General features: G+C 48.9%; 1 protein-coding gene across 8 annotated transcripts in view; it reads right to left on the bottom strand.

Annotated features, from left to right (window-relative positions):
- Positions 1 to 26,602, bottom strand: part of KCNT1 (potassium sodium-activated channel subfamily T member 1) — a 131,324-nt gene that overhangs the window by 100,474 nt on the left and 4,248 nt on the right. For 5 of the 8 annotated variants that reach the window (XR_008312785.1, XR_008312786.1, XM_053282286.1 and 2 more), the window contains one exon: positions 4,751 to 4,936. The exons of 1 other annotated variant lie outside the window; for it this stretch is intronic. Coding sequence is in view for 5 of the 7 variants with exons in the window: in XM_053282286.1 (XP_053138261.1) it covers positions 4,751 to 4,936 (186 nt within the window). In the remaining 2 variants the exon portion in view is untranslated. Of the gene's footprint in view, positions 1 to 4,750; positions 4,937 to 15,864; positions 16,363 to 22,278; positions 22,434 to 26,602 lie in introns of those variants that run through there. 2 more of the 8 variants (XM_053282294.1, XM_053282288.1) reach the window with 2 other exon arrangements.

The raw sequence follows: 26,602 nt of genomic DNA, 5'->3' as shown, positions 1-26,602 counted from the left end.
CGATGCTCGGAAAAGACGACGGAAAGAATCGACACACATTTTCACACCGGGAGAGCATTCAGCAAAAAGAGACGGGTTGCTGATTTGCCCACCAGCACAGCCGCCCAACTGGCTTTCAGAGGAGGAATCAGATATTTAGAGCCATTGTATACCGCCTAATCTGGCTGCAGCTGTCAAGTCAAAAAAGCAACTCACACACCGTCAGCAGTTTCGTGATCTCAAAAAAATTTTAAATTAAAAATAGCGTCAATCCCACCAGCTGATCAAACAGGAGATGTTTTGTTTGTTTAAGGTCAAAATATAAAAGCCCAGACCCTGTCAAAGATACTTGGGATCACATACTGAGAGAAGTAGCGGGAAAGGAGTTTATTTTCATCACTGCTGGTTTTGTAATTCTATCTTCTTCAATTGCATTATTTGGCACTATGGCGATGTAGCTCAGTGATAGAGAGAAGGCCCCAGGTTCAAAGCCTGGCAGCATCTCCAGGTACGGCTGAGAAAAATTCCTGCCTGGAACTCTGAAAAGCTGCTGCCAGTCAGAGCAGAGAGTACTGAGCTAGAAAGGACCAAGAATCTGACTCAGTAGATGGCAGCTTCCAGTGGTCCCATAGTCCCCTACTGTCTCCACCCTGTGACCAAGTAATATTGTTATGAGTTTGGCCATCTTGATTGCTGTGAATGGACTTATTATCACTATGATTTGAGTTGCCTAGCCAATCAGGGCCTTGATGGCTTGCAGTCTCTCTCCAGCCTTTGGAATGGAACACCCATCAGAATGTGGGGGAAAGACAGAGAGAGACAGCTAGAAGGAATTCCTTCCCAGTTCAATTGTGAGCAGAGATGGAGAGAATGCGAGAGATTCTGTGGCTCAGTGGAGCTGCGGATCAGCCGAAAAGTGACACATCAGAATGAGGGGAATAATTGCCTTCTTTGGGAACCTAAGAACATCCCTGCAGGATAAGACCCATCTAGTCTAGCACCTAGTTTCCCACAGTTGCCACTCAGATGTGCCTTCAAGAAGTCCACAAATGGGGCTTCTACAGTAATACTTGGACTTCTCTGAAGGGACTGGAGAAATTATCTAGAGGTAAAGAACTATGCAGATTGTGGGCTAGGGGTGTGCAGGGACCAGCTGGGGGAGTTAACTTTAAGGGCAGGGGAGGAGGCACTCATTTGCATATTTCTTTACTATGCAAATTTCTTTACTATGCAAACGTTACTATGCAAATTGTCCAGATGCCCTAAATAGATTGCCGTCTGATTTGGCTTGTTATCGGATCTACATATTTAGTTAGAAAACCTCACCACATTCATTTCCCACACTTTATCCTATGTATTTTTACATTTCTATCCCACTCTGCCTCCAAGGAGCCCAGAGTGCTGTTCATGGCTATGTGCACCCTCACAACCACCCTGTGAGGTAGGTCAGGCCAAGAAAGAGGTGACTGGCCTGGAGTCATGCAATGAGTTTCATGGCCGGACCGGGATTTGAACTCGGGTCTCAACAAGGCCTAGTCCAATGCTCCAACAGCTATGCCATGCTGATCCTCAAATTTTCCACCCAGACAAATAGTAATTTGATCGCGGATGGGGAGAGAACCCAAGGCTTTTTTGGGAAAGCTATTTAAAAATGGAAGCCCACATCCACTCAATGCTCCCGTTCAGCCTCCCAGTATCATATTTTAAAGTGGGCTGCTTCGCCGAGACCCACAGAGCCCTTCCTTGTGAGATTAAACTCCATTAGTGGGGGGAAATAATGGTCCACACAGCCCCCTTTGCCATCAGATTATTGCAAATCTAATGATTACGACGCTCACACACCTCGCCAGAGAGCAGTTGCTTCGTTATTACTGCTTGCCTTAACAGACTTCTTTCTGAAACTCATTTGCAACTAAGCAACTGCGCACCCCTCGGTGGGTGGTAACTTTGCAAACACTTCCATAAATCACGGCAAATTGGGGAAAGAGAAAGGGAAATGGGAAATGGGTATTTCTGTTTGCGCATGGATGAACAGGCATGTTGTAAAAGCATATGTACCAAATGAACCTCAACACACAGAAAATTGCAGGTGTGTGCAATTCTCCCAATCTGTACATGCGGAATCTCTCACAACACGGGGAGATAAGAAGCACACCCCCAACACAACACAATCATGTCCCTCTTCAGAATTTTTGCTGTCCCACTGGGTTCCCTTTGCCTCCCACAGCAGCAGTTGCAAGGTTTATTGCAAAACGTTGCAAGGTTTATTGCAAAACGTTGCAAGGTTTATTGCAAAAAGTTGCAAGGTTTATTGCAAAAAGTTGCAAGGTTTATTGCAAAAGATATATTCTGCCTGTCTGACCCCAGGAGGGGCTCCAGGATAGCAAGCACCATTGTAAAAATGAATATAACAAGCCAAAGAGAGTGTCCAAACTAAAACCACAGCATCACATCCACTCAACCTAGCAGAAGCCAATCCAACAGCAATACACTAATTCACTGGGGCAACGGCATTTTAACTTCCGATGGAAGGCAGAAAGAGACGGAGGGATCAACCAAACACCCCAGGACAGAACATTTTATTCCTTTATTTTATTTTATTGAATTGATAAACTGGCTGTGCCCCCTGCAAAAAAACACAACCCTCCAAGTAGTGTACAAAAGCAGAAATGCAGTGCAACACAGTTAACACCATCGGTTTAAATACAGTCATAAAAGGCAACAATAAAACAGCTTAAAAGACTCAGAAACCCAACGGTAGTTAAAACCAATTTCACCCAGGAATGCACTCCCAAATCAGAATTTCTTCAATCAATGATGAAAAGTGGCTAGTGGAGAAGGATATTCCGGAGCCACTGCATAAAAGACCCTGTTCCTTGGTCACCACAAAGCCCATTTTAGAAAGAGGCAGGATCCAGAGCATGGGCCCAGATGAACATACGTGTGACCACCAAGGCAGTGGTCTTTTGTGCATCCACCCACCTCACCTCCACTGGAGATGGGGAACAGAGAAGGACCCCTTATGATCATGCAGGTAGGTTCATAAAGTTCTTGGATGAGGGCTTGATTTATTACATCCAATAATGTACAGCTTGCTGGATCCTGCTTGCAAAAAAGAGCTTAGGGTGGAAGGGAGCACAAGTCTGACGGGGGAAGGGGAGGAGAGCTGGTTTTGTGGTAGCCAGCAAGAATTGCCCTTGTTGCTAAGCAGGATCCACTTTGGTTTGCTTTTGCATGGGGGACTATATGTGAGCGCCGGAAGATATCCGCCTTACAGGATGAGGCTGTTGCTCAGTGGTAGAGCATCTGCTTTGCATGCAGAAGGTCCCAGATTCAATCCCTGGCAGCGTCTCCAGGTAGGGCTGGGAAAGACTCCTGCCTGCCACCTTGGAGAAGCCGCTGCCAGTCAGTGTAGACAATGCTGAACTAGATGAACCAAGAGTCTGACTCGGTATAAAGCAGTTTTACGACGTTCCCAGGGAAGCTCACTAGAATCCTGAGCAAGAGAAGTAGCATCCAGGTTTCGGAAAGCTTTAGAGGGGTGGGAGAAATATCTGGCCAGCTGGAGAGGGTTTGGAGAGCAGACAGGGCCCCGAGGGAAAGAGCAGATTTTCGGAGTTCGCCCCTGGAGCAGTGAACTCCAGAAAGGGACAGAGGGAGAAAATGGGCTGAAACATCAAATCTGGCCAGATGGGACGAAGTGGAGACTTTCCTGTGCTAACCTCAAGGCAAATCAGAAAAGAGGAGGATGGACAGAGGAAGGAACTGAAGGGTGTTTTGGGGGGATTTGATGCTTCAGTAGGGTTTTGCATGATCCAAGGGTGATACAAGGAACAAAAATTGAGGGCGTGCACAGAAGGGGGAAAGGATATTTAGTGGGCAAGCTGTGTCCCACATACTTAATTTCTGAAACAGAAATGGAGAAGGCCAAGTGGGGGGTAAACTATTTGTCTGAGGGCGCTCTGGACTGCAGCCTCTCTTGGTATGATCTAGAATACCTGCATTGGATAGAACATATGTTGGCACTTAGAAAGCTGCTTTATGCTGAGGCAGACCCTTGGTCCATCAAGCTGGACTGTCTACACCCACTGGCAGCGGCTCTGTGAGGTTTCAGGCCGGGGTCCCTGCCAACCCTAAGGCACCTGGAGATGCTGCCAGGGAGTGAACCTGGGACCTTCTGCACGCAAGTGTGCAGATGCTCTAACGCCGAGGTAAGGGGAATGTTTTACAGTGCTCACATGCAGTCTCCCATCCAAATGCAAACCAAGGCAGTCCCTGCTCAGCAAAGAGGACAATCCCTGCTCACTACCACAAGACCAGCTTTCCTGCTCTAATCAAACAGGGTCTTCATGGTTTCCCATCTTCCCACAAGCACTTTTGTCAAGCAACCCACAACCATTTGCAGGAGGCAGAAACGGCATGAGAGAGGCTCACACGTGTAGAAACCTCACCGTGGGGTGCGCACGGGGCGAAGGGACGCAGCAGTCAGCACCACGGAGAGCGCAAAACCGGCAGGAAGAAAGCAATGCGCGCTGGGAGCGACCAGCACCTTGGAGAGCTCCGTGGGACAAAGAGAGGCACGCCAGGAAGGGGGAATCAGCACCTTGGAGAGCTCCGTGGGACAAAGGGACGGCACGCCAGGAAGGGGGAATCAGCACCTTGGAGAGCTCCGTGGGACAAAGAGAGGCACGCCAGGAAGGGGGAATCAGCACCTTGGAGAGCGCCTCTTTGGGCTCACTTTGGGGGCGCAGCGGCGCCATCTCCCTCTTACCTGTCGTCGTTCTGGAAGCTCTGATCCCCCAAGAGCAAGTCCCGGAACCGGTAGCGAGGCGGCAGGGGAAGCACCTCGGAGTCCAGCTCAGTCATCGTCAGGGAGGAGATGTCGAGGATGACCCCGCTCTTGTGGCTGCCGCCGCCGCCGCCTCCTCCTCTGCAGCTGCCCGGGGACGCCTTGAGCCTGCCGGGGAGAGAGGGGCGAAGCCGATGAGTGGAAGGAGCCAGGCTGACGGAGACGCTGCCCTCGTCCCTGCCCGAGGGAGCAATCCTCAGCCAAGGCCAGCAGCGGCAGCGGCAGCAGCTCCACAACCTATGGGGAAGCCGCGGTGCCTTCTCGGACCGCGTGCAGCCCTGCTGCGCGCTCGGGGAGGCGAGTGGGCTCCAAGAGGGGACCCCCATAGCCCTCGGATCTGTCGATCCCTCCCCGATTTCCCGTCATCCAATCTCTCCTGCCTTCTCGTGGGCACGGGGGCGGGGGGACCGCTCACCAGCCCCCTTGGCGCCGCCGAGCAGGGGAGAGACACCCTTTCTCTGTCCGAGAAGCGCCGAGTCCCTCCGGACTGGCGGGCAAGTGGAGGGCGGCAGAGACGGAGGGGCTGAGGGCGGGGAGGGGAAGCAAAGGGCGAAGGCAGAGCTGGGATGGAGCCTCCCTGGCCAAGGGAAGAGGCGCCGCTGGGGAAGGGCAGCCCCAGAGAGCGGCAGGCGGGAGGGTGGGAGGTCCCCCCCCCTGCATCAGTCGGAGGAAGGGCGAAGGAGCAAAGAGGAACTCAAGCCAGAGGCAGGGGGGGGGGGATCAGCAAAATCTGGGAGGTTCCCTTTGGGCTCTGTGGGCTTTACAACGACAACAAATATTTATATACTGCTTTCCAACAAATGTTTCCAAAGCGGTTTACATGGAGAAATAAAATAAATAAATAAATGAGATGGCTCCCCGTCCCCACAGGGCTCACAATCTAAAAAGAAACCTAACACTGACACCAGCAACAGTCACTGGAGGGGTAATGTGCCGGGGGGGGGTGGGGTGGAGAGGGCTGGTTGCTCTCCCCCCGCTCAATAAAGAGAATCGCCATGTTTAAAAGGTGCCTCTTTGGAGGGAGGGCCAGGACCCTCCGCCAGATTTCAAGATGTGATTCGCCCAGCACAGCTTGCTGGGTCACCAGTAAGCCAGACTGGGAAGCAGTGGGGAGGGCTTTCAGGTGTCCTAGAATTACTCTGCACTGGGACATAGGAAGCTGCCACATACTGAGTCCAGCTGTTCGTGCCTCTTGCTCATTATGGTCTGCACTGACTGGCAGCAGCACCGCAAGGAAAGGTGATTAGAGACTCCTGCCTGCAAGCTTGGAGAAGCCGCTGCCCGTCTGTGCAGACAATACTGAGCTACTTGGACCAAGGCCCTGACTCAGTATAAGGCAGCTTCCAAGGTTCCCATGATTATCCTCCAGCAACACAGGGAAAGCATGGAAGAGACGCTTCCTCGAAATGCCCCAAATGATCTTGACTGCGCCCAACACACACATTTCAGGCGATAAATACTTAATCAATCCTTCATGTTGTGGACTGCCTCTGGTGGTCAGATGACACACCCCAGTATTTAGATTAGCTGTAAGCTATATCAGGTTGTGTGCGAGGCTCCTGTCCAGAAATTGTGGGTTCATGTTCCTCACACAAGGGTCATCTGTTTATTTATTTATTTTACTAATTTGTAAAAGAGTTGCATGCCTCCATTCTTCATAAATGAATTCATGGCAGCTTACTCAACCGCAGCTTTGGCCCTCTTGCAGATGTTGGCCTACAATTCCCATAATCCCTGGCTATTGGCCACTGTGGCTGGGGATTATGGGAGTTGTAGTCCAAAAACAGCTGGGGGCTAGATTCATAGAAATGCGAGGTAAAGCCATCATTAACATATATGTATTCTAAAAAGTTGAAATGTGCCATCGAGTCAGTGTCGACTCCTGGTGCCCACAGAGCCCTGTGGTTGTCTTTGGTAGAATACAGGAGGGGTTGATCATTGCCTCCTCCCGCGCAGTATGAGATGATGATGCCTTTCGGCATCTTCCTATGTGTCGCCGCTGCTAGTACAGCATATACAGGCACAAATACAGACAAAGCTTAAGACCTCAAAACATAGCATCATCAATTACAAAGATTTCATGAAAAATACGTTTCATGGAGCATAGGTTCAAGGAACATCTTACTTACTGACAAACTGTAAACGAAAGTGAGGACGTCTCTAAAGCAGAATCTCGATTTAGATCTCCTCTTCTTTATCCTAAAATGTCTCATGACTTCACAGAACCATAACTTAGCAAAACACGTCAGCATCCCAGTTCTCTCTTTATAGGAAACCTGCCGTCCCATACAAATGTGTCCATTGCTTATTCTTTGATCTGTTATGGTTTTACTTTAACTCAAATTGATAATTAACCTCTGCTCTAATCCTTATGTTTGAGAAGCAAGGGCAAACTTAGATTAGCGAAAAATGCAGCCTGCATCCAACAGCTCACATGAACATCTCTGACAAACATGGGTTTCAGGTGAAAATTGCCCTGAGCCATTTTTTGGAAGGGCGGTATATAAATCAAACAAATAAATACATAAACATTTGTAGGTTAAAAGATCATCATCTCTCAATCTAGCTGGATCCAATGAAATGTAGAAAGAAGGGTTGGTTTTATTTCAGTATCCATGGCACAGAGAGAGGGAGAGAGAGAGAGTTTGTGTAGATTCCAACTTTCACCTTAAACACCCTGATTTTGAATATTACAAAGATTACAATGAGTGATGGATGGGGAATAGCTAATGGAATCATTACCACTGATGAGCATTAGAGATTCCTCGGAGGAAGGATCTCTTAACGAAGCTGCAAAACTTTGCCAGACTCAAGTATGCAACGCTTACTGCCTCGGAACACCAAGACAGCTTGCCAAGAAGCAGACCTCAATATTTTTGCACTCGGATAGAGATACCACAAAATACACCACAAGACCAGGAAACTCCAATTTGGAATCTCACCTCGGCCACAAAAGCAGCTCAGGTGGCCCCTAAATCTGCAATACAGCAAGCAACCCGCCTGTAGACGGAGACAGTACTTCACTTGAGATTGCACTACACCATGGGTTTTGGAGTCTTGTGGGGTTTTTTGTTCCGCTGCACAAATGAACCAGAAAGGAAATGTTCGACCATTTAAATGGATCTTAATGCAAATAAATAAATAAATAAATAAATAAATAAATAATAGGCGCCCTGGGTGCAGTTCTAAAATACCTTGAAGAGCACCTCAACACTATAGGGGCCACAAAAATCACCATCAGCCAATTACAAAAAGCAACTTTACTGGGAACAGCCTATATTCTGTGACGATATCTATAACAACAATAACAACAACAACAAAATTCAGCCATCCTAGATCCTTGGGAAGGACTCAATGTCTGGATAAAACAAACCAGTCAATAACACCTGTCTGGCTGTGTAAACAAGAGATAATAAAGGTAAAGTTGAGCCATGGAGTCGTTGTCTCCTGGCGCCCACAGAGCCCTGTGGTTGTCTTTGGTAGAATACAGGAGGGGTTGACCATTGCTTCCTCCCGCGCAGTGTGAGAGGATGCCTTTCAGCATCTTCCTATATCGCTGCTGCCTGATATAGGAGATTCCCATCGTCTGGGGAACACATCAGCAGGGAATAATAGTACTAGTATTTTATAATTTTGAAAAAAACTGGTGTCATGCTTGGATTAAACCCATGTACTCTGTGGGGTGGTGTTCATCTATGGCAGGCCTGCATTACTTCTGCCTTCCAGCTGTTATATAGGAAGCTGCCGTCTACCGAGTCAGACCATTGGTCCGTCTAGCTCAGGATTGTCTTCACAGACTGGCAGCGGCTTCTCCAAGGTTGCAAGCAGGAATCTCTCTCAGCCCAATCTTGGAGAAGCCAGGGAGGGAACGTGGAACTTCGATGCTCTTCCCAGAGCGGCTCCATCTCCTAAGGGGAACATCTCCCAGTGCTCACACTTCTAGACAATTCATGCTTGCTACCACAACAACAGCTGTCCTGTTGTTAGATTAGAACTCACTTCACCCCTAACTACTGGCCACTGCCGCTGGAGGTGACGGAAATTGCAGTCCAACACCAGCTGTTCGCGTGATGGGTCCAGGCAGTCCAGTATTGTCTACTCTGACCGGCAGCAGTTTTCCTGTGTCCCTGGCAAGGCTGTTCCTGATCATGTTCCTGGAATGTGATCTTGAGACTGAATCTAGGACTTTCTGCATGCATCTCACAACACCGGAGAGGCAGGCTCTGCACCCATCGAACAACACAATATTGCACGGACATAGAACGCACAACGCTGTGAGGTTGGGAGTTGCCGACTTTCTTGTTAATGTGCCACAGATTCAGCAAACGCATTATCCCTTGAGGTCCAACACCCTGCCTTTTTTCAGTGTGCGCCAGATCCATAGTGCTATTTAATTATTACTATTTTTATTTTATTGTTCCATTTTTATCCCGCCGTTCCTGATGTATCTCAAGGCGGTTCACAAAAGTTAAAATACAATACAGCTCCCTGCAAGTCACATTTAAAACCTTAAAATCAACATCAAAAGGCATAAACACACAATTGAGAAGATCAACAGAAGCAAGAAAGCTGAGGAAACCGGCAGCCCCGAAGAAATAAAAGCCTGAGTAAATAAAAAGGTCTCTAGTTGATTTTGAAAAACAGCCACAGATGTCAAAGAGCAGACATTCACTGGGAGAGCATTCCAGAGCTTGGGGGCCACAACAGAGAAGGCCCTGTCCCACATGCACGGCAATTTAGCCTCTCTCAACGTCAGCGTATGGAAAAAAGGCCCCTCTGATGACGTTGTTGGGTGGGCAGAAACCCTTGGAAGCAGGCAGTCCCTCAGCCATCCAGGGCCCAAACCATTAAGAACTTTAAAGGTAATCACCACCACCAGGGTTATTAGGAATAAAATCATGGATATTCGGAATAAAATTACTCCATTTCCCTTTTTGAAAAGCTTGTTTCAGCAGGGCCTAGAGATACTGATCTACCTGCAACCTTTTTGACCTCCAACCTTTGCACCTGCAACTCAGTTGTTTTGCAAGATGTGGTTTTAAGACCTATCAGCGTCTGTTCTTGCTTCTCAAACAGAAGGATTACTGATGGAAGCCAAGGCAGTTAATGATAAATTTGAGCTAAAGTAACCATCGCTTAAAGAAGAGGCAGTAAACACCGACGTGCATGAGCACCAGGCTCCTATTAAGAGAAGACTGGGACGTTGACGTGTTTCCCCAAGATACAATTTTTGTATAATCATGAGAAATTTTAGGATAAAAAAAGGTGGGAATTTTCACTGCTCTCTGGTTGCCTTTGGGTACTTCACGGGACTCTATTCAGCTTGTAAGTAAGCAAAATGCTTCTGGAACTCTGCTCCTTGAAGTTACTTTTCATGAAATGCCTTGCGTAGCGAATGCTATGTTTTGATGCCTTAAGGTTAGTCAGAGAATTATATAGAGAGACTCTGCTATTTGGCACTCAATATTTCCTTCCATAGTTTGGAACTGGGATCTCAGCACAAAGTTTGCCCTGATTCAGGAACATAGGAAGCTGCCATATACTGAGTCAGACCCTTGGTCCATCTAGCTCAGTATTGCCAACCCAGACTGGCAGCGGCTTCTCCAAGGCTGCAAGCAGGAGTCTTACCCAGCCCTACCCAGAGGAGCTGCCAGGGAGCAAACCAGGGACCTTCTGTGTGCAAGGATGCAGATGCTCTTCCACTGAGCTACAGCCCCATCCCCTAAGGGGAATACCTTACATTATTATTATTATTATTATTATTATTATTATTATTATTATTTACATTTATATCCTGCTCTTCCTCCAAGGAGCCCAGAGCAGTGTACTACATACTTGAGTTTCTCCTCACAACAACCCTGTGAAGTAGGCTAGGCTGAGAGAGAAGTGACTGGCCCAGAGTCACCCAGCTAGTCTCATGGCTGAATGGGGATTTGAACTCAGGTCTCCCTGGTCCTAGTCCAGCACTCTAACCACTACACCACGCTGGCTCTGTCGTCTGCCATCCAAATGCAAACCAGGGCAGACCCTACTTAGCAAAGGGGGCAATTCATGCTCACGACCACAAGACCGGCTCTCCTCCCCAAGTTCCTGGGTGCAAAGGGAATGCCCCCAAACCACCCCCACCAGCAAGATTTCACAGGCAGGAGGGCAAGCCGAGAGGCTCCAGGGAAGAGCTCTGGCAAGAGGCTGCCTCCCGTTTTATTCTCTCTGGGGACCTTCTCAGGTGACTCGCCAAGTGCTAAAGTCAATGAGTGCGACGAAAACCACATTTTGCAGGATGCTTAAGAAGCACAAGGGTTTCCGAGGTTCCTGCTGAACGGTGCATTGAGCAGCCGAAGGAAGGTGTGCCTCAGCACTCCGGTGGGGACGCTTGGCCCACCCTTTGTAGTCCGAAGAGTTCTGGTTTCATTCTGTCCTCCCTCGAGTGAGCACTGGGCGACACTTTTTTCCGCCATCCTGGACCCCGTTGCCAGCTTCGCTTCGCCCCTGCGACCCACGTTTCAAATCCCACGTCCCACCTGATCTCCTTCCTAAGGGCCTCCAAAATCCAAATATCAGGTCTTTTATTTCCCGACTCGATGGGCCCCGTCCCCTTCTCCATCACATGCTCGAGGCAGCATGATCGTATATAATATAACCCAAGCCACCGTTTGAAAAAGGAACAGATCAAGCGGGGTGACTTGGAGGCAGCCTCTCCAGGAAGGGCTGGGAAAGACCCCGACACCGGAAACCTTGGAGAGCTGCTGCCAGTCAGTGTAGGTAATACTGAGCTAGGTGGATGAAGGGCCTCACTCAGCAGAAAGCAACATTGTACACAAAGAAGGATATGCTCTGTAGCTCAGAGGCAAAGCATCTACCTTGCAGGCAGAAGGTCCCAGGTTCAATCGTCGGCAGTATCTCCAGGTATGGCCGGGAAAAACTACTTTCTGAAATGCTGGAGAGCTGCTGCCAGTCAGTGTAGGCAATGCTCAGCTAGACAGACTACAAGTCAGACTCTGCATGGCAGCAATATATGTTTATCTAATCCAGCAATACCTTTCCAACAGCAGGCAGCCAGGAAATTCAGAGTGTAGGGCATGAAGGCAAAAGGCCTCTCCCCATCGTTGCTTCTCAATGGAGGTTCCATTTAGCCAACCTGAAAGTTCAGTCCCAGCTGATGTGAGGCAGTGCGGTGTAGTGGTTAGAGTGCTGGACTAGGACCAGGGAGACCCAAGTTCAAATCCCCATTCAGCCATGAGACTAGCTGGGTGACTCTGGGCCAGTCACTTCTCTCTCAGCCTAACCTACCTTCACAGGGTGGTTGTGAGGAGAAACTTAACTATGTACACTGCTTTGGGCTCCTTGGAGGAAGAGCAGGATATAAATAGTTATTCTTTAAAAGCTTTTTGCATCTCACTCTTTTTGGAACATGACTTATTAGTGCAATTTAGCCTATGCCTTGTTTGACTGGATCTCTGTAACTCACTTTCTTTCAACCTGTGCATCTCTTCAAGCAAGCAGGTAGAAAAACTGGCCCGGAAAATCAACAAGCACCTGCCTAACCCAGCATCCAGTTTCCAACAGCGACTGGCTGGATACTTTCAGGAAATCTGCCAACAAGACGTGAAGCAATATCCATCCCTTCCACTTCACCACCTACAACATGTCATCTCATAGGCAGAACGGCTCTCTGTATATGGGAGGTCAACATCCAGCTAGTCTGACTAATAGCCGTCAATAAACGTCTCCTCCTACATGCGTTTGGCTAATCCGTTTTTAAAAAGCTTTCTAAGCCGGGGACCGATCCCCATATCTTGTGTTTGCAAATAAACCACTCCTGACGGGCAGAACGACGGACGGACTCCCTTTTGCTAGACTGGAGCCTGCCAATAGCAATGAGGGCATCAAGTTCTAACGTTACTGGGAAACCAAGATGACTTTCTGCTCATTCTCTCCACCGTGCTGATCGGTTTCTACAGCTCGATTGTGCACCCACACACCTTTCCCTGAACTACAAAGCCACTGGCGAGATAATCCAGAGATTTAAACTCGGAAGGGCAAAGTTTCCAATTTCCGTCATTGATCCTGTGTCCTGGCCAAACTACCTTCATCAGTACGTCCTCTCCCTAGCCATAAGAGCAGCCCTGCTGGATCAGGCCCAAGGAGGTCCATCTAGGCCAGCATCCTGTTCCCACAGTGGCCCACCAGATGTCTCTGGGGAGCCCACAGGCAAGAGGTATGTGCATGCCCTCTGTCCTGCTGTTGCTCCCCTGCAACTGGGATTGAGAGGCATCGTGCCTCTGAGGCTGGAGGTGGCCTAGAGCCACCAGACTAGTAGCCATTGATAGACCTCTCCTCCATGAAGGCCTTATTCACAAATAAAATTCAACACCCATACAATTGGCACACATGCACAGATCTGCACGCGCGCACACACACACACACACACCACAATTGATGTTCAACCCACATACAGTCAAACATTTCCTAACCTACCCTGCATTTGAAGAGGCCTGTATCCTTCTAATAGAAATAAATAAAACCTTAAATATCTGGAGACTGAATGGAGCACAAGCTCAGAGTTTATTATTTATTTATGTACTTAGCATATTTTTATACCGCCCAAAACACAAAGTTCAAGTATCTAATGGCGAGCACAGAAATAAAGGTAGCTAATTTTCTGGTAGTTGACCACTCTTGATCTGGTAAAAGCAAAGCAATTGAAAACTCATCGGATCTGCCAGGATATTTTCACAATAATTGGGGGGCAGGGGCGGGATATTACATATATCACAATAAAAAAGAAGAGTATAAAAGTACTGATTCAACATCAGCAGCACCACAAGGACAAATCCTCTCTCTGTACAGAACGCGATTGTGTCTTCCTGCAAACAAAGCCGAGGGTAACTCGCCGTATCGGGCCAATGCAAATGCACTACGATACGCCAGCACTACGATACGTCAGCATTGTAAGATTCCAAAGGCAAACAACTGGCGTAAACCTTTTGTTGTGTGCAACATCCCAAGAAATTTTGTACTGTAATGTCTGAGCAGGTTTTCTCTCTAGTCCGATTTACAGACCACGTTCCACACAGCTATAGTCTCTGCACAGTGTGCGCACACACAGATCGGTACGTGCGTACCACTATTCACGAGTTACATTCAACGCATCTACAACTGCACCCTTCCGATCCGCAACCTGCAAGTGTGAAACGTCTGTACCTCGGTTCACTTTAAAAGGAAAACACACACAGCCATCACACAAAAAGATGTATCAGTGTACAGTTGCCTGTAGGCAAGATCTTGTGTGAATGAGGCTTCTCATTCAAATGCTACTGTTACGGAGCCGAGGGACTCCAGTCACTGGCTGACGTCCAGACTACGTTACTCTTAAGCACGCCTGCTGAATTTAATGGGACAAGTTTACAGGTCCTATTAATTTCAACGGGAGTCCTCAGTGCTAATTTTATGAAGCCTGTCCCATCAGGCTGAGGGGAGGGACATGCTGAGTTCCAGCAGGCAGGCAGCCAATCACGAGTCGAGGAGGAGGGGCACCTCTCCGCCCTCCCCTTCTGCAGTGGACACATCAACTTCCGGTGATCCTCAGATGGGGAAGAAATAATATGGCTGCAATGCAGGGAGGCAGAAGAACTCTGAATATCCCCTGGGATACCTTCACGTACGCTAGGTGTACTAGTATCCCTTGATCTATATTAATATTTTCAAGTCGTCTTTTTTTTTTTTTTTGGTATCACTTATGATCTAAGCACACACACACTTATTTACTTGGCTGCTTCCCTGCCCAAAAAAAGACCTTTAGAAGCAGCTTAGAACTTAGAAACTGGATCCCAGTGATTTCCAGTTCAAAGTGCTGGCTTTCACCTTTAAAGCCCCATTTATGGAATAGCCTCCCTAGTGAGGTTCGCCTGGCTTCGTCACTTTGTTCTTTTAGATGCCAGGTAAAGACCTTTTTGTTCTACCAGGCCTCTTAAAATCTGGTTTTCAGATTGGATCTGACTTTGCAACTAATTTTAAAAGGAGTTTTTAAGCTGCTTTGTATTTTCTTTTCTTTTCGACTTTTTGTCTATTATGATTGAATGGGTTCTGTGTTTTTATTGTCTGTTCTAATCCTCTGTTGTGAGCCACCTGGAGAACAATTTGCTATGGGGCGACTAACAAATAAAGTTTATTAATTATTGATGATGATGATTATGATAATGCTATTTACACTACCAGATGTTATTGACTGGATTTGGTACTTTAATTATCGGGCCCTTTCCAAGGGTCTAGGATAACTAAAGAAAAAAATTAAAGATAGTGTCATAGTATTCATGCATCATCATCATCATCATTATTTATTAGAAACTGCTACAATGGATCTAGGAAATGGATAAGTAACAGCACAAACAGGAGCACAACACAACAGGAAAACAGAGGCAGACATAATGCAGCAGAGGCCAAATGTCTACGGAACAAAAGACTCTCAGCAGCCTGGCCAAAAGCCTGCAGCGTGGATGGCCAGGTGAGACTCCAGGGAGAGGAATTCTATAATCTAGGCGCCACCACCAAGAAGGCCCCGTTCTCTTCCACGGCCAACTGCACCTCCAAAGCACCAGGACATGGAACGTGCCCTCCGCAGAGGTCTCCAGAATCAGAGGCACACTTGTAGCTTTAAAAGTCTTCTTTTCAAACACAAAAGAGGCAGAATTTCCTTGCAAAATAAAAGCGGGGGTGGGGAGAAAAGAAGCCCCCCCCCCCCCGCTGTGTTTTTGCATGCACCACTAACCTGGGCATGCCTCTGGACGACAAGGCGGAAACCCTCAATGACAACTCCTCCAGAGATGCAACAAACAGCCTCCCCGGGAGACGGGCGGTTCTGCTGCATCCCTGAACCCAGTGCAGAGACATGGGAGGGTTCCCCAGCCTCACACCGGAGGCGAAGACGGAACCGACTTGGCTTTAAATATCATCACCACTCCCTCTACCCAAACAGAAGAAAAAGCCAGACGAATCTGCCGGAGAAAGGCAGACGGTCGCTTCTAGCAGACACTAACCTCATCAGCTTTTCAGAGAGGTCATCCTTTCTGGTGTAACGTCTCACTGGCACGAACATTTGAAAGATAGACATCCCCCCCCCCCCGAGGTAAAACACTGTTTCTCCCCCAAAAATCAATCACGGCAGGAGGGGGAAAAACCCAAAGCCAGAATCCTGTTTCTTCCACGTTTTCCAACACGTCCCCCAAACTCCACTGCCTCGAAAGGAAGAGTCATCTGCTTCCCTCGCCCTGTTCCATTCAGAGAGGGACAAAACAATATCCAGAATCCAAGACTGAAAGTCTGGCTGTCACCCACACATGGCTCTTGGGAGTCTCCAAGGTCAGGGACGCAAAATCACAACAGATCTCCGCACACACGGCACAAAAATGGCAGGGGAGGAGGCAACCGAGTTAGCTCCGTGTCGGCGCGATGTCCGTCTCTGTGGTCCACCTTACAGCCACGTGCGGCTCCAGCGGATGAGACAAAGAGCCTCCTGTTCTCTGGACGGGAGCCAAAACCCTACCCTTTCTGGAAGGACCGTGCAATCATCTTCCTTCTACACACAGGCCGGTAATCACTTCTAAATGCTTGGAACGCAGCCACGGTTACACTCCAACTCTGCTGGCAAGGCGGGTCATCTTAACCAGGGTTTCCGCCCTGCAGGTAACTTTCACGGCTGAGCAAGCAACCACATCCGGAAGACCTCACCTGAAGCGGTACGTTCCGGGCAAAGAACCGACTTCTTGCTCCACTTGCAGATCTATTGCTCCGTGTACGAATCAGCCCTCAATCTCAGGAGGATACAGCACAAAAGAGGAGGGCAATTTCTTGTATTTAGCTCAAGGGCTTCCGCTGTCAGGCACCAACCTGAGCTACTCTCCGTAGCTGATGCCTATAAATAGTCTTTGGCGTAGCAAAGGCCACGCCCCACCTCCAAGAGGCCCTACTGGGTAGGGGGTTTGAACCCAGGCCTCCAGCAGCCAGGCACAGGCATCTTACTGGCAGCATGTCCAGGAAGTTCTCAGGCAGAGAGAGTAAATAGGCCTTACCCTTGCTGCTCTATAGCGCCACCCATTTGATGGTCACAGAGGGTACTGCAACTCACCAGCCCAGCCAGACAAAGTGATCTGCGGAACCAACAGGGACCTGGCAGGCCTTACAGAAGTGTTTCTGCAGGCTTGGTTATGTCTGACCCACTTGTCTCCATAAGTAGCCTCACAAACTCAGAGGAACAGAGGAAGATGCCTCAGAACAAGTCAGACCATTGGTCCGTCTAGCTCAGTATTGTCCACCCTGACTGGCGGCAGCAGCAAACTCTCCAAGCTTTTTGAATGAGGTTGTTCCTGGCCCATGCTGGGACTGCCAGGGATTGTTCCTGGGATGATCTTCGGAACATAGGAGGCTGCCATAGACCTGAGTCAGATCCTTGGGCCATCTAGCTCAGGATTGTCTACCCAGACTGGCAGCGGCTTTCCCAAGGTTGCAAGCAGGAATCTTTCTCTCTCTCTCAGCCCTAGCTTGGAGATGCAGCCAGGGAGGGGACTGGGAACCTCAGATCCTCTTCCCAGAGCAGGCCCATCCCCTAAGGGGAAGATCTTACAGGGCTCACACCTGTAGTCTCCCATCCAAATGCAAACCAGGGTGGGCCCTGCTTAGCAAAGGGGGCCATTCACGCTCGCTCCCACAAGACCAGCTCTCCCCCCATGCACGCATGCAAAGCTGATGCTCTGAGTGACAGCCCCGAATCCGAGACTTGCATGCCTCCCCACTTGTTCGACTGCTACCTTTGGGAACCTGCCTACACGCCTCTGCCTCCCGTCCCTGCATGCCAGACCTGGACCGGCACGCTGGGGCTTGTCGCTCAAGCTGCCCAGGGCCACCAGCCCCACGCCCCCACCTCAGCCCTTGGAGGCAACACCCCTTAGGGCACAGTTTCCTTCCCTCAAGTCTCAGGCTGAGCCCTAAGATCTCCCCCCGGAAGGGATGGGGCCACTCTGGGAAGAGCATCTTCGTGCTTACAGGCAGAAGGCTCCAAGTTCCTTCCCTGGCAGCATCTCCAAGACAGGGCACTGAGAGAGACTCCTGCCGGCAACCTCGGAGAAGCCGCTGCCAGTCTGTGTCGACAATCCTGAGTTAGATGGACCAAGGGTCTGACTCAGTAGATGGCAGCTGCCCAGGTTATAAAAGTCTCAACGCTCACAGGTTGCTGGAAGGTTGAATCCCTGCTGGGCTTTCCTTGAGCCAGAGAGGCAGGAGCTATTATCGCTGCACTACCTGGCAGAAGCCAAGAGGCTTGCAGATGGATATGAATGCTTCAAATAAAGGGCTTTTACGGTGTTTTTGCTCCTTGGCTTCACAGCCCTGTTCAAACTGCAGCTGCATTTAAAGGAAGGCGCTCACAATGAAACAGCATGGGGCTTTTGCCGTCAGAATGAGCTCGAGATGCTAGAAATGAGATGGAGAAATTGCCTTTGCGGGAGCCTTTAACCTCATGAGTCACACTTGTTTACGGCCAAAAAGAAACTGGAGAGAAACAGGAGTGTGGACAGGGGTCCCAAGGTCTCCCCGTGGCAATGTCGCCAGAGAGATGGCTTAGGAACATCGGAAGCTGCCTTCTACCGAGTCAGACCCTTGACCGATTTCCCTCAGACTGATCCACACTGACTGGCAGCAGCTTCTCCAAGGTTTCAGGCAGGGATCTTTCCTTTTTAGATTGTGGGCCCTTTCGAGACAGGGGACCACCTTATGCATTTATCCTTTATTTTTCCATGTAAACCGCTTTGGGAACTTTTGTGGATCAGGTTTAATCCCTGGCAGCATCTCCAGGTAGGGCTGGGGTTAAACTCCTGCCTGAAATCTTGGAGAGCTGCTGCCAGTCAGAGTAGAACAATACTGAACTTGCTTAGTATTGTCCACACTGACTGGCAGCAGATCTCCAAGATTTCAGGTTTAGGGGTCTTTCCTAGCCCTTCCTGGAGATGCTGCCAGGGATTGAACCTCCTGTGTGCAATCATGGAGGAGCTTTTCCACCAAGCTCCATGCCCTAAGGGGAATACCTTGCTCTATATATCACTCAGGGCATGGGTTAACAGATTTTCTCATCTGCAGGGAAGGCTGCTAGCAGATAGAACTGGCAGGGAAATATCTGAGATGGTGCATGCACGCACGCACACACGCAATTAAAATGGCACAGAGATGTAATCCGAGCAAGGACTCTTCGCTCCAAAAAATCTGCCAACCAGTGCTAGCACTCTTCAAAGGGAAGAACAGCCGTGCTATTTGTCAAGGTCCCGCTGCCGACACTTTTTACCCTCGGCAATTGAGAATGTTCATGGACATTCCGTGACATCACAGCAGCTCAGCCAATGGTGCAGGCTGGTGAGACTGGGGTCGGCGGGCGGGGTCGGCACAGAGACAGGGGACAGACAGCTTTTAAGGTATTCGATGTCTGCTGTGTTAAAGGATCAAAGCCAAGTTGAAGACAGGCCATCCTGGAGAGAATCTATCGGTGTAGTCGCTAAGAGTCGACACCAACTTGACAGCACTCAACGTTAAAGGAAGCATATAGTAGGTATCTATTTTCCCAGGCCTTCCACTGAGACTAAACTTTTAAATTTTAATGTGTGTTTATTATGATTTCTATCTCTTTATGAATTTTATTATTATACTTTATGTTTTAATCTGTGTACCACCTTGAGATTTTTCTACTAGGCAGTATATAAACTAGATAGATAGATAGATAGATAGATAGATAGATAGATAGATAGATAGAAAATGTCAGCAGTGGTTTAGTTGAGGTTATCACCGGCTCGTTTGGTGGCCATCCAAAACTGGCACATCTCTCTAGGGTTGCCCCAGGGCTCCTAATGAAAGCCAGAATGTCCCCATCTCTGGCTGTTTGTAAGTGACTCTTGACAAAGCACCTTTTTTAAAAAAATCAAGCTTTTCGTTTCTAATGATTTGAAGTTTTATTGATGGTTATCTCAATTTGCTTTACATGATGTAAAGTTTTAATTCCTGCTGTGCTTTAATTTGTGCTTTAAACCCAGAGGTTTTATATGGGGCAGCATATAAATAAACTAAAATAAATAAAAACAGACCAAGGGTCAGACTTAGTGGCAGGCAGTTCCGCAGGCTTCCTTTTTTAAAAAAAAAGAAGGGGGCAGAATAAGGAGCACACACGGCTCTAATTTCTATCAAAGTCTCACCTGCAAGAAAGTGGTTTGTTGTTTGGCTGGGACTCTCCCTCTCCAGAGCAAAACCATACCAAAGAATACAGAGGCTCTGACGCGAGGATGCCAAATGCATAACTTGGCAACCTGAAGAAGAGGTCACAGGCTATCAGATTTCAGCCTTCACCTCTCTTCATCAGCAACCCAGACTCAACAGGGAGAGCCCGTGCCAACCAAGTTACAGGAGAAGGCAACACTATCCCAAGCACTTCGGATTCTGGGAAATTGAACTTCAGGGAATGTGGATTGCTCAGTACATGGATGCAAAACCCTGTACCCTTTTTTTTTTTGGCTGTTCCCAGGACTGAGTTCTCCCTTGGGACCCTTTTTGTGAAGTTAGAAGTCAACTTTGCAAAAGAACCAAGAAAAGATCGGGCCCTGACATGCTCCAGCACACAGCAATTTCTGCAGTCTCCCTTTCCCAGAGATTTAAACACACACACACACACACACACACCTTTGCTGAAACTAATTTGGAGTCAAGTTGATTAATCGCAGCAGGAAATGTCTAACCTAGAAGTCGTCTGGGCTGGTGAAATATTAAAATATCCATTTCTATCATCATTTATACATGGTGCACAGATCTGTGCTTAACAGCTCTGATGATGGTGACGCACCAGAGGAAGGGCTGTAGCTCAAAAGGTAGAGCACTCTCTTTTGCCCGTTGAAGGTCCCAGGATCTAGGTCCTGGAAGCATCTGGGAAGAGCAGAAGGTTCCAAGTTCCCTGCCCGGAAGCATCTCCAAGATAGGGCTGAGAGAGACTCCGGCCTGCAACCTTGAAGGAGCCGCTGCCGGTCTGGGTAGACAATCCTGAGCTAGATGGACCCAGGGTCTGACTCAGTATATGGCAGCTTCCAATGTTCCTATCTCCAAGAAGGGCTGGGGAAAGACTAATCTGATCGCCTGCAGGGCTGCTGCCGGTCAGTGCCGACACTTTTGAACCAGACAGAATTCTGGGGATGGGTCATAACTCTGTGGACCTGCATGCAGAGCATCTGCTTTGTGTTCAGAAGGCTCTGGGTTCAATTCCTGGCAGCAATCCCAGATAGGCCTGAGCATGTCAGATTTGAAACCTTGGAGGGTTGCTGCCAGCCTGTGCCGACAGTGCTGAGCTCCATGGAACAAAGGTCTGGCTCAGGTTATGGGGATCGCTCATCGCTCAGTGACAAAGCACCTGCTTTGCGTGGGAAAGGACCCAGGTTCAATCCCTGGCAGCTCTGAGCTAGATGGACCAAGGGTCTGACTCAGGATAAGACATTTCCCAGAACAGCATGCTAGCTCACTGCAACCTATTCTTGCTTTCTCTTTCTGACATTTTTTTTTTTAAATCCACAGCTCAAAATACCTGCTTTATTCAGCAAAACAATCAATACAGAAGCAGAGGCAAGATATCCTGGTGGGATAGAGAGAATACCCGATGGTTACCAACCCAAGTGGGCTCCCGCAAAATTATTTTCCTAGCAACTCCTCTATTTCCTAGTTCCTTAAAAAGCCAGGGTGACTGCCGACATTCTCCTCACCCACATGCACCCTTCAGATTCTCAGGTCCCAAATTAGCTCCTTGCCTTCCCGATTTGGAATTAATACATGAGAGCTTTCTCAGTCGTCCCGTTTTTATTTTCAACAGCAGGCCACAGCCTTTTCTGTTACATTGGAAGCTGCCAAATACTGAGTCAGACCCTTGGTCCCTCCAGCTCAGTATTGCCGGCACTGGCTGGCAGCAGCTCTCCAAGGTTTCAGGGAGGAGATACGGCTTTTCAGCCATTGAAAAGGTCAAAAAGTAGTTTGCACCGAAAAAGAAAGAGAAGAGGACTCTCTGTTGCCAAAGGGCTCATTATCTAAAATGAAACACAAGGTAGACACCGTAACAGTCACTGGGGAAACACTGCCCTGGGGTGGGCTGGATAGAGCCAGTTGCTCTCCCCCTGCTCAATGTAAGAGAAGCCCCACTTGAAAAGGTGCCTCTTTGCTCAGTTAGCAGGGGTTCAAATGCCTGGCTCCAAGGCCAGTCAAATGCCTCGCTGAACTCGGGATGGCTGGTACAAGTTAAAACATCATTTGCATCAGGAGGTCACAAACAGCAAGCTATAAATAGCCACCAAACATCTCCGCTCCTGGATGCAGAGTCAAAACTTCCTCACGGACACCCCTGCACGGACACCCCTCCCCAAAGAAGCTGCGTGCAAAAAACCACATACCCCCAGCCAGTTTGTAGAGCCAAGCTTTCTGCCCGGAATGGACACCTTTGGGCCTGACTGCTTGTGGCATTCTTCTATTCCATTTCTGTTTCCAGCAACTCCTAAGTAGCCCAGCGCGCCTACGGAGCCATTCTTCTGAAATCCGAGTGCCTCCCTTTCCTTCCCCCAAACCAAGCTATTTTGGAGAGGTCCCTTCTCCGGGTACAACTGCTCTTCACTCCGGCCCTCCCAGGGTCCCCTTACATGGTCAGGAGCGGAGATGTGACAGTTCCCGGCAAAGAGACCAAGGCTGTTTGCATATGTATTTATATATACATATTGCATACAAATATTTCCCATGAGGAAAGAGAACTAAGGGAACGGGGTGGAGGTTGTTTCTACCGTCCCATACCAGGATCAAGATATTCAAACAAGATGCCAAAGAGGGCAGGGAAAAGTTCTCTTCTTGCCCAGTTTTACTCCATCTGGAATAGTTTTGCAGAACGGAAAACCTGGGTTGGGGCAGAACATTCTTCGAACCCACCTTGCCTGTGCTGAAAGCCACCCCAAAGTCATGATTAAATCAGGGCGGTTCTCTGTGTTACCCCGGCTAACTAGGCAAAGAGGCACCTTTTAAACGTGGTGATTCTCTTTATTGAGCAGGAGGAGAGCAACTGGCCCTATCCGTCCCCAGCACAGCACCCCTCCAGTGACTCTTGCGGGAGTCTATCTTCTGTTTCTTTTTCGCTTGTGAACCCTTTGGGGACCAGGGAGCCATTCAATTCAATTCAATTCAATTCAGTTCTCTATGTAAACTGCTTTGGACACTTTTGTTGAAAAGCGGTATATACATTTTTGGTGGTGTTGGGTCCTTCAGCCGGTTTATCCATTCTGAATGAAACTATTCCCAGAGAGTTCCCCCAACTCCACCCACCCCAATATTTTTCACAACATCAAGCCATTGATGTTGAATCTAGTGAACTACTGAATCTGCAGAATCGCTGCCTGCCAGTGCAGACAATACTGAGCGAGAGCTACCAAGGGCCTCACTCTGCAGAAGGCAGCGTCCTATGCTCCTAGACCTTTCAATAGCCACCTGGAGATGGACGCCGGTTCTGGAGGGTCCAGGCCAACCTCAGCTATCCCCTTCAGAAGCTTATCTCTTGCAAAATCTTGCAAGTTTGTGCCTCTGCAACTTTGCTTTTTCAGAAGCATATCTCTTGCAAAATCTTGCAAGTTCGTGCCTCTGCAACTTTGCTTTTTCCAGACACAGTTGCCAGCATTTTGCAGCATCGCCTACCCAAAGCACAGGCTTCCAACATTTACCATTTAATTTCTGCAAATATTTTTTCCCCAACGCACTAGAATTAGCCAAAACTGAAAATCTCTTGATCACTGCTACAAACCTAAGCCCTTAACCGGGAAAGGAGCAGCTCCCTTCAAAAAGAAATGGATCAAGAATCCGGTGCTCCCCTTTCCTTTGGCGGATTCCTGTTTGACTTTCTGCTTTCCATGATTCCGTGGGTCTTTGGTTTGTAAAAGCAAAATGAATTCAAAACACAAACTGGTTTGTTTTGAAAACATTCTCCCTCGAGGTAAATAGTTACCGTTGTATCCATTTCCTAGAGTCAACTGCAGAAGGAAGAATTTGATAACATTACATCGGAAGCTGCTTTATACGGAGTCAGACCCTTGGTCCAACTAGCTCAGCATTGTCTACACTGACTGGCAGCAGCTCTCCAAGGCTTCAGGCAGGAGTCTTCTTCTACTATACCGAGAGATGCTGCCAGGGACTGAGACTTTGACCTTTTGCATGCAAAGCACTTCTTCATGTCTGAAGCTGCCATATACTGAGTCAGACCCTTGGTCCACCTAGCTCAGCACTCCCAGCACTGACTGGCAGCAGCTCTATGCGTTTCAGAGGGGGGGGTCTTTCTTAGCCTTATCTAGAGATGTTGCAGGGACCGAATCCAGGGCATTTCTACTTGCACGGCAGATGCTCTACCACTGCATTGCGGCCCCTTCCCCCGGATGATTTTGCCCGAGTATCTCTAAACCAGCTGAAAGTGCCTGAATCAGATTCCCTTTTAAAGGTAGGATCCAAGTCAGAGAGTTAAGAGATATTGCTGGGCTTGGAGCAGACCTCAACCCCAATTTGTAATGGCCCGACTCCCTCCGCAGAACAAATGCAGATGCTTCAAAACAGGACAAACACACTTGCACGGCACCACCGGCGCCCTAGGTAGCATTTCACAACCTTTCCCTCTCCCCCACCTAAGGGAAGGGTCACCACCCAGAATCCTGCTTCCTGCAGCGACCCACACGCAGGGCAGAAAGAAGACAGCCTGCTCCCACTGCTGCCTGCCCAGCAAGTGGCCTTAAGATAGACTGCCACAGGACAGGGAGGTTCCACATGGCCTCCCTATTACCCTTTCAGCAAACAAGCATCACATTTAACCTATCATGACGACAGACATTTGGCTGGGATGGTAGGAGACAGGCTTATTACTACATCTCTAAAGGGAGATCATCGCCAGAGCTGGGGGGGGAATTGATTTGCATTCCAAACTGCATACTCTGGAGACAGGAGGTTTTGCCTATTTTCAGCACTGCTGCGGAGATGGATATGCAAATGGTCTTTAGCTCACCCATCTGCCCTCGATGTAACAAGGTCTGCATTGCGAACCTGCAGGATTTGCACCTGGGATCCCTCTACGGGTCCTTTGGGAATACCCCTAGTAAGGGGGGCAGGGTTGCACAGTCAAATTGTGTCCAGGATAACCTGGACTGCCTCGTGCAATGATGGGCGATTCCTTCCCTCGGTTCCAGTCACCTGCCAGGGATGCTGTAACAGATCACAGCAGGGAGCAGTGGGTCAGCCTAGAAGACCTTCAAGGGTCCTTTCCCACGCTGGCGGGCTACGGTTCTGAATACCCTCTTCGGGTAATACAAAAGGTCCCGCCTTCCCCAGGGCATGGAAAGCCGCAATGGGGTCCCAGACAAATTCACAGCCACAAGAATCGGCGATGACAAAATCCTCCGGTGGTGCGGCCACATCCGGAGTACTGCGTACAGCTCCGGTCGCTGTATCTTAAGGAGGAGCTTGTCGAACTGGGAAAGGTGCAGAAGAGGGCAACCAAAGTGAGCCGGGGCCCGGAGCACCTTCCTGATGAGGCGACAGCATCTGGAGCTCTTTAGTTTGGAAAAGAGGTGACTCAGGGGAGACGTGATCAAGGTGTATACAATGATGCATGGAGTGGAGAGGTTGGACAGAGAGAGATCTTCCTCCCTCTATCACAGCACTAGAACCAGGGGTCACCCCATGACACTGAAGGTCGGGAAATTTAGGACTGACAAGAGGAATTACTTTTTCACACAGCACATAATTAATCTATGGAATTCCTTGCCATGGGATGTGGTGATGGCCATCAGCTTGGATGGCTTTAAAAGGGGCTTAGCCAGATTCATGGTGGACAGGTCTATCAGTGGCTACTAGTCTGGTGGCTACGGGCCACCTCCAGCCTCAGAGGCAGGATGCCTCTCAATACCAGTTGCAGGGGAGCAACATCAGCAGGAGAGAGGGTGTGCCCTCCCCTCTGGCCTGTGGGCTCCCCAGAGGCATCTGGTGGGCCACTGTGGGAAACAGGGTGCTGGACTACAATGCCTTGGGCCTGATCCAGCAGGGCTGCTCTTCTGTTCTTTTGCTGTCGCTAAGTTTGTTAAGCCTCGTAATTCGACGGGAAACAATTGTCGGGAGTCCAGCCTGAGCAAGCGGAAAGTTAAACGTGGTCCCCCCCCCCAAACATGCACACGTTACACCGGGAGGTGCGCGTTTTCAAAGCCTTGCACACGAGGAGGTCTGAGCTGCTGGGACACAGACGCCTCGCACAAGACGCGTGCTGTTTTCGAGAGGGAAGCGACCACGAGGATGGGTGGGTTAGATATATACCTCCGTCCCAGTCTTTCTAAGATTTCAAGAGCAAGAAATCCAGGGACCCCCCCCCCACGCCCCCCAGACTCCAAATTAAGGCTCTTGTGAAATAACTCTTCAACCCAGGGGGAACCGGTGAATATTTCATTCAGCTGTGACATGCCCAACCTGCATTTTGCCTACACAAGAAGCTGCCTCCTACTGAGTCAGACCCTTGGTCCATCTCGCTCAGTATTGTCTCCCCAGACTGGCAGCGGCTTCTCCCAGGTTGCAGGCAGCTAGTCTAATGACCGCTGTGAAATCAGGAAGCGAGAACAGAAAAACTGGCTTTTTTAAAAATGTAGATTTCCCCCTCCTAATCCAGTGGCTCTGACAGAGGAGATGAGGGGGTCAGCCCCTAAAACAGAAGTTAAG

This window comes from Hemicordylus capensis, chromosome 17 (assembly GCF_027244095.1).
Source record: "Hemicordylus capensis ecotype Gifberg chromosome 17, rHemCap1.1.pri, whole genome shotgun sequence".
In the NCBI taxonomy this organism is placed as follows: Eukaryota; Metazoa; Chordata; class Lepidosauria; order Squamata; family Cordylidae; genus Hemicordylus; species Hemicordylus capensis.
Note: the sequence above shows the minus strand (reverse complement) of the source record. Positions and strands in the feature narration are given on the sequence as shown.